The sequence below is a fragment of the Danio aesculapii genome, chromosome 7, assembly GCF_903798145.1.
Source record: "Danio aesculapii chromosome 7, fDanAes4.1, whole genome shotgun sequence".
Lineage (NCBI taxonomy): Eukaryota > Metazoa > Chordata > Actinopteri > Cypriniformes > Danionidae > Danio > Danio aesculapii.
The window spans coordinates 12,321-21,607 of NC_079441.1; the positions used below are offsets into that span (position 1 = coordinate 12,321).

Genomic DNA, 9,287 nt, shown 5'->3' on the forward strand with positions numbered 1-9,287 from the left:
TCTGCACTGCAGCTGCATCTGAGGACCGGCTTATATTTCTGCATCACCGCGGCTGAACATCACGGTAACGGTGGACCGTCACCTCCTGCAGAGGCTCTGGACCGGGTCTAACGCTTTATAATGCCCACCACTAACCCCGCCCCTCACAGTGACGTCACCCGCTCCATTGAGTGCAGTGTGTCTGACAGGGCATCGCTCATGCAGTCTCAGCCTGCGCCCAGATACTGTGGATCTCTGAGCTGGGGAAGATGATGATGATGATGATGATCCAGTGTTGACGCCAGCGTGAGTCTGAATAACAGGACAACCACAGACACTCTCACAGCAGATTACTGAATAACTACAGTTAGCAGAGGACCATAACAACTGACACACACACACACACACACACACACCGCACATCACCCTGCTGTAGATGAGAAATGAACACCAGCAGACTCTGAGCGGAGCGTTTATTCAGATGTTTGATTAAAAATGGAGGATATTTCAGGAATGAAGGAGCGGAGCATCGCACATACACAGACACACGCACGCACGCGCAGACACACACACACACACACACACACACACACACACACACACACACACAGCTCTGCTTTACACGGTCACTGGTGAAACATCATATTTACAGATCATGTCTAAAATATTGAGTGGCATGATGATCCAGAAACACACACTGATACAGACGAGCCTTCATCACTGATCTCTCACACACACACACACACACATGATCATATGTGGTGCTGAAACAGCGCCTGACTTGAGATCAGTCAGGAGACGCTTCTGCTGTTTAGTGAATCACAGCTCTACATGATCAACTGCTGCTGCTGGAGACACTGAGCAGAGAGTGTGTGTGTGTGTGTGTGTGTGTGATGAAGATGTGGATGATGGAGCCGGCGGCGCTGTGCAGCTTCAGGAGTCCAGCACAGACGCTCCACTGCTCTTCATGATGAAGAACACACAGACTGAGTAACAGCTCTGACACACACACACACACACACACTGAGCTCTGATTGACAGCCAGCCTCACGAATGGGCTTCCAGCTGCTGTAGCTCCGCCCTCAGGGCCTGGCTCCGCCCCAGTTTGTCCAGCTGCTCCTGGCTGGGCTTCAGCTCTCCGGACAGTACCCTCTGCTGGAGCTCCTCCACCTGCCGCAGCTTCTTACGCAGGTTCTTGAGTCTGCGGGTGCTGTCTGCGGCCCCGGGCCCCTGCTCGGCGCTCAGCTCCAGCTGCTGCATCTGCTGGCTCAGGCCCTGTGGCTCCGGCTCCGGCTCCAGCTGTGGCTCCGGCTTCAGTTCTGTCTGCGGCTCCGGCTTGGGCTCCTGCACCTGCTGCTTGCGCTTCTCCTTGCGCTTCATGTTGCGTTTGGCGGTTCTGGAGAGGCCTGCGGCGTCGCTCAGCTGCGTCTGCGGCTGCGGGGGGGTCTCCACACACACACCCGGCGGCAGCTCCGGCTTACTCTTGAAGAACTTCACGAACTTGTTCTCGTACCTGCAAACAGAGACAAACTCAGACTGAGGGTCCCCAGAGACCAGCTGATCTGAGGTCAGAGGTCAGAGCGAGCGCTTACACCGGCACCTCCTCCTGCGGCACGTATCCATTCCGGACCCGCCGTGGCTTCCTCCAGGAGCCGTCCGGACGCTGCGTGGCGGCGATGTACTTCCCTGCGTGCGTACACACACACACACACACACACACACACACACACACACACACCAATATTACACACTCTGTAGAAGCTCCTGGTTCTGATTGGCTGAAGAAGCACAGAGTTCAATACAGAAATAGTTCCAGTCAGTTTGACCACAGCTAGAAATAAACATGACCATAACAACACACACACACACACACACACACACACACACGCAGAGTTACAGCAGATATTGACTACAGCGACAGCACTGCAGCAGGGACACAGACAGCTGCTCGAGGGAACGCCTAACTTTACATCTGAATTCTGTAAATATAATATAATCAGTATTGTTTACCTGTTCTCCTGATAATATAATATAATCAGTATTGTTTACCTGTTCTCCTGATAATATAATATAATCAGTATTGTTTACCTGTTCTCCTGATAATATAATATAATCAGTATTGTTTACCTGTTCTCCTGATAATATAATCAGTATTGTTTACCTGTTCTCCTGATAATATAATCAGTATTGTTTACCTGTTCTCCTGATAATATAATATAATCAGTATTGTTTACCTGTTCTCCTGATAATATAATATAATCAGTATTGTTTACCTGTTCTCCTGATAATATAATATAATCAGTATTGTTTACCTGTTCTCCTGATAATATAATCAGTATTGTTTACCTGTTATCCTGATAATATAATCAGTATTGTTTACCTGTTCTCCTGATAATATAATCAGTATTGTTTACCTGTTCTCCTGATAATATAATCAGTATTGTTTACCTGTTCTCCTGATAATATAATCAGTATTGTTTACCTGTTCTCCTAATAATATAATCAGTATTGTTTACCTGTTCTCCTGATAATATAATCAGTATTGTTTACCTGTTCTCCTGATAATATAATCAGTATTGTTTACCTGTTCTCCTGATAATATAATCAGTATTGTTTACCTGTTCTCCTAATAATATAATCAGTATTGTTTACCTGTTCTCCTGATAATATAATCAGTATTGTTTACCTGTTCTCCTGATAATATAATCAGTATTGTTTACCTGTTCTCCTAATAATATAATCAGTATTGTTTACCTGTTCTCCTGATAATATAATCAGTATTGTTTACCTGTTCTCCTGATAATATAATCAGTATTGTTTACCTGTTCTCCTGATAATATAATCAGTATTGTTTACCTGTTCTCCTGATAATATAATCAGTATTGTTTACCTGTTCTCCTGATAATATAATATATGCAGTATTGTTTACCTGTTTTCCTGATAATATAATATAATCAGTAGTGTTTACCTGTTCTCCTGATAATATAATATAATCAGTAGTGTTTACCTGTTCTCCTGATAATATAATCAGTATTGTTTACCTGTTCTCCTGATAATATAATCAGTATTGTTTACCTGTTCTCCTGATAATATAATATAATCAGTATTGTTTACCTGTTCTCCTGATAATATAATATAATCAGTAGTGTTTACCTGTTCTCCTGATAATATAATCAGTATTGTTTACCTGTTCTCCTGATAATATAATATAATCAGTATTGTTTACCTGTTCTCCTGATAATATAATATAATCAGTATTGTTTACCTGTTCTCCTGATAATATAATATAATCAGTAGTGTTTACCTGTTCTCCTGATATTATAATATAATCAGTATTGTTTACCTGTTCTCATGATAATATAATCAGTATTGTTTACCTGTTCTCCTGATATTATAATATAATCAGTATTGTTTACCTGTTCTCATGATAATATAATCAGTATTGTTTACCTGTTCTCCTGATAATATAATATAATCAGTATTGTTTACCTGTTCTCCTAATAATATAATCAGTATTGTTTACCTGTTCTCCTAATAATATAATCAGTATTGTTTACCTGTTCTCCTGATAATATAATCAGTATTGTTTACCTGTTCTCCTGATAATATAATCAGTATTGTTTACCTGTTCTCCTGATAATATAATCAGTATTGTTTACCTGTTCTCCTGATAATATAATCAGTATTGTTTACCTGTTCTCCTGATAATATAATCAGTATTGTTTACCTGTTCTCCTGATAATATAATCAGTTTTGTTTACTTTTCTCCTGATAATATAATCAGTATTGTTTACCTGTTCTCCTGATAATATAATCAGTATTGTTTACCTGTTCTCCTAATAATATAATCAGTATTGTTTACCTGTTCTCCTGATAATATAATCAGTATTGTTTACCTGTTCTCCTGATAATATAATCAGTATTGTTTACCTGTTCTCCTGATAATATAATCAGTATTGTTTACCTGTTCTCCTGATAATATAATCAGTATTGTTTACCTGTTCTCCTAATAATATAATCAGTATTGTTTACCTGTTCTCCTGATAATATAATCAGTATTGTTTACCTGTTCTCCTGATAATATAATCAGTATTGTTTACCTGTTCTCCTGATAATATAATCAGTATTGTTTACCTGTTCTCCTAATAATATAATCAGTATTGTTTACCTGTTCTCCTGATAATATAATCAGTATTGTTTACCTGTTCTCCTGATAATATAATCAGTATTGTTTACCTGTTCTCCTGATAATATAATCAGTATTGTTTACCTGTTCTCCTGATAATATAATCAGTATTGTTTACCTGTTCTCCTGATAATATAATCAGTATTGTTTACCTGTTCTCCTGATAATATAATCAGTATTGTTTACCTGTTCTCCTGATAATATAATCAGTATTGTTTACCTGTTCTCCTGATAATATAATCAGTATTGTTTACCTGTTCTCCTGATAATATAATCAGTATTGTTTACCTGTTCTCCTGATAATATAATCAGTATTGTTTACCTGTTCTCCTGATAATATAATCAGTATTGTTTACCTGTTCTCCTGATAATATAATCAGTATTGTTTACCTGTTCTCCTGATAATATAATCAGTATTGTTTACCTGTTCTCCTGATAATATAATATAATCAGTATTGTTTACCTGTTCTCCTGATAATATAATCAGTATTGTTTACCTGTTCTCCTGATAATATAATATAATCAGTATTGTTTACCTGTTCTCCTGATAATATAATATAATCAGTATGTTTACCTGTTCTCCTGATAATATAATCAGTATTGTTTACCTGTTCTCCTGATAATATAATCAGTATTGTTTACCTGTTCTCCTGATAATATAATATAATCAGTATTGTTTACCTGTTCTCCTAATAATATAATCAGTATTGTTTACCTGTTCTCCTGATAATATAATCAGTATTGTTTACCTGTTCTCCTGATAATATAATATAATCAGTATTGTTTACCTGTTCTCCTAATAATATAATCAGTATTGTTTACCTGTTCTCCTGATAATATAATCAGTATTGTTTACCTGTTCTCCTGATAATATAATCAGTATTGTTTACCTGTTCTCCTGATAATATAATCAGTATTGTTTACCTGTTCTCCTGATAATATAATCAGTATTGTTTACCTGTTCTCCTGATAATATAATCAGTATTGTTTACCTGTTCTCCTGATAATATAATCAGTATTGTTTACCTGTTCTCCTGATAATATAATCAGTATTGTTACCTGTTCTCCTGATAATATAATCAGTATTGTTTACCTGTTCTCCTGATAATATAATCAGTATTGTTTACCTGTTCTCCTGATAATATAATCAGTATTGTTTACCTGTTCTCCTGATAATATAATCAGTATTGTTTACCTGTTCTCCTGATAATATAATCAGTATTGTTTACCTGTTCTCCTGATAATATAATCAGTATTGTTTACCTGTTCTCCTAATAATATAATCAGTATTGTTTACCTGTTCTCCTGATAATATAATCAGTATTGTTTACCTGTTCTCCTGATAATATAATCAGTATTGTTTACCTGTTCTCCTGATAATATAATCAGTATTGTTTACCTGTTCTCCTAATAATATAATCAGTATTGTTTACCTGTTCTCCTGATAATATAATCAGTATTGTTTACCTGTTCTCCTGATAATATAATCAGTATTGTTTACCTGTTCTCCTGATAATATAATCAGTATTGTTTACCTGTTCTCCTGATAATATAATCAGTATTGTTTACCTGTTCTCCTGATAATATAATCAGTATTGTTTACCTGTTCTCCTGATAATATAATCAGTATTGTTTACCTGTTCTCCTGATAATATAATCAGTATTGTTTACCTGTTCTCCTGATAATATAATCAGTATTGTTTACCTGTTCTCCTGATAATATAATCAGTATTGTTTACCTGTTCTCCTGATAATATAATATATGCAGTATTGTTTACCTGTTTTCCTGATAATATAATATAATCAGTAGTGTTTACCTGTTCTCCTGATAATATAATATAATCAGTAGTGTTTACCTGTTCTCCTGATAATATAATCAGTATTGTTTACCTGTTCTCCTGATAATATAATCAGTATTGTTTACCTGTTCTCCTGATAATATAATATAATCAGTATTGTTTACCTGTTCTCCTGATAATATAATATAATCAGTAGTGTTTACCTGTTCTCCTGATAATATAATCAGTATTGTTTACCTGTTCTCCTGATAATATAATATAATCAGTATTGTTTACCTGTTCTCCTGATAATATAATATAATCAGTAGTGTTTACCTGTTCTCCTGATATTATAATATAATCAGTATTGTTTACCTGTTCTCCTGATAATATAATCAGTATTGTTTACCTGTTCTCCTGATAATATAATATAATCAGTATTGTTTACCTGTTCTCCTGATAATATAATATAATCAGTATTGTTTACCTGTTCTCCTGATAATATAATATAATCAGTATTGTTTACCTGTTCTCCTGATAATATAATCAGTATTGTTTACCTGTTCTCCTGATAATATAATATAATCAGTATTGTTTACCTGTTCTCCTGATAATATAATATAATCAGTATTGTTTACCTGTTCTCCTGATAATATAATATAATCAGTATTGTTTACCTGTTCTCCTGATAATATAATCAGTATTGTTACCTGTTCTCCTGATAATATAATATAATCAGTATTGTTTACCTGTTCTCCTGATAATATAATCAGTATTGTTTACCTGTTCTCCTGATAATATAATATAATCAGTATTGTTTACCTGTTCTCCTGATAATATAATCAGTATTGTTTACCTGTTCTCCTGATAATATAATATAATCAGTATTGTTTACCTGTTCTCCTGATAATATAATATAATCAGTATTGTTTACCTGTTCTCCTGATAATATAATATAATCAGTAGTGTTTACCTGTTCTCCTGATAATATAATCAGTATTGTTTACCTGTTCTCCTGATAATATAATATAATCAGTATTGTTTACCTGTTCTCCTGATAATATAATCAGTATTGTTTACCTGTTCTCCTGATAATATAATCAGTATTGTTTACCTGTTCTCCTGATAATATAATCAGTATTGTTTACCTGTTCTCCTGATAATATAATCAGTATTGTTTACCTGTTCTCCTGATAATATAATCAGTATTGTTTACCTGTTCTCCTGATAATATAATCAGTATTGTTTACCTGTTCTCCTGATATTATAATATAATCAGTATTGTTTACCTGTTCTCCTGATAATATAATCAGTATTGTTTACCTGTTCTCCTGATAATATAATATAATCAGTATTGTTTACCTGTTCTCCTGATAATATAATATAATCAGTATTGTTTACCTGTTCTCCTGATAATATAATATAATCAGTATTGTTTACCTGTTCTCCTGATAATATAATATAATCAGTATTGTTTACCTGTTCTCCTGATAATATAATCAGTATTGTTTACCTGTTCTCCTGATAATATAATCAGTATTGTTTACCTGTTCTCCTGATAATATAATCAGTATTGTTTACCTGTTCTCCTGATAATATAATCAGTATTGTTTACCTGTTCTCCTGATAATATAATCAGTATTGTTTACCTGTTCTCCTGATAATATAATATAATCAGTATTGTTTACCTGTTCTCCTGATAATATAATATAATCAGTATTGTTTACCTGTTCTCCTGATAATATAATCAGTATTGTTTACCTGTTCTCCTGATAATATAATCAGTATTGTTTACCTGTTCTCCTGATAATATAATATAATCAGTATTGTTTACCTGTTCTCCTGATAATATAATATAATCAGTATTGTTTACCTGTTCTCCTGATAATATAATATAATCAGTATTGTTTACCTGTTCTCCTGATAATATAATCAGTAGTGTTTACCTGTTCTCCTGATAATATAATATAATCAGTATTGTTTACCTGTTCTCCTGATAATATAATCAGTATTGTTTACCTGTTCTCCTGATAATATAATCAGTATTGTTTACCTGTTCTCCTGATAATATAATCAGTATTGTTTACCTGTTCTCCTGATAATATAATCAGTATTGTTTACCTGTTCTCCTGATAATATAATATAATCAGTATTGTTTACCTGTTCTCCTGATAATATAATATAATCAGTATTGTTTACCTGTTCTCCTGATATTATAATATAATCAGTATTGTTTACCTGTTCTCCTGATAATATAATATAATCAGTATTGTTTACCTGTTCTCCTGATAATATAATATAATCAGTATTGTTTACCTGTTCTCCTGATAATATGATCACGCGGTGGAGTTAGGAGCTGTGAGACGCGGAGCAGACGCTCTGGACCGCTCTGGAGGTCTTTAATAATAATATAACACTGAAACGGGTCGGGTCTTTCAGAATGACCAAATCAACAGTTCAGATGTTCTGCAGTGTGCTCAGCCGGCTGGATGATCCATACACACACACACACACACACACACACACACACACACACACTTCATCATCACATGATCTCAACATCACATCTCCTTGTGTAACACACACTCTGAATGTGTCCAGCGCAGTGTAAGATCATCTCTTCTTACTGAATAAAGGTTCTGCTCAGTTGAGCTCAGATGTTTTCAGCAGTTCTGTGCATGATGGCAGGTGGAAACGTCAGACTAGGAGAAACACGGCTTCAGCTTTAATAGAGGAGAAACTCTTGAGTTTAGAGAATAACCCAGCTCCTGAACAGGTGAGCTTCACCAGTGACTGAGTCTGAGGTAAAGGGACCCCTCATCCAGACACAGGCTGGACTAACCCTGCTCTGACTACCCTGACACTCTGACACAGAAGACCCAGAGTTCCTTAACCTCCTTTCTGAAACGGGGACCAGGAGACTTCATCTGCCAGACCCTGACTGACCACACACACACACACACACACACACACGCACACACACGCACGCTCCTGCAGTCATGGACACACCGAGAGGCTCTCCGTGTTTATCTGTTCCTCTCACTCATCATCATCATCATCACACGCAGTCTTCTACCGCTCAGCCGATCTCTTCCTCATGATCATTCTGCGCATTATCCTCCTCCAGCTGAGGTGATGAAGCGCGTGTTTGGAAACAAAAAGAGATCGGGAGCGCGCGGCCAGCGGAGCGTGTGTTCACTCTCTCTCCCTCTCTCACACACACACACACACACACACACATTAATGTCGTCGTCATCATCATCACACACACACACACACACTCGCGGCGGCGGGAACTCTTCATCACTGCGCTGAAATACACATTTGTATGAGAAAAGCTTACC

At 35.9% G+C, this 9,287-nt stretch overlaps 1 protein-coding gene across 1 annotated transcript in view; it reads right to left on the reverse strand.

Moving 5' to 3' along the window:
- Nucleotides 1-438: 438 nt before the first annotated feature.
- Nucleotides 439-9,287, reverse strand: part of pym1 (PYM homolog 1, exon junction complex associated factor) — a 13,363-nt gene continuing 4,514 nt past the window's right edge. Inside the window, exons 2-3 of the mRNA XM_056460898.1 lie at nucleotides 1,572-1,770; nucleotides 439-1,492 (exon numbers count right to left, since the gene is read on the reverse strand). Coding sequence (XP_056316873.1) covers nucleotides 1,027-1,492; nucleotides 1,572-1,770 — 665 coding nt within the window. The 3' untranslated portion in view covers nucleotides 439-1,026. The remainder of the gene's footprint in view (nucleotides 1,493-1,571; nucleotides 1,771-9,287) is intronic.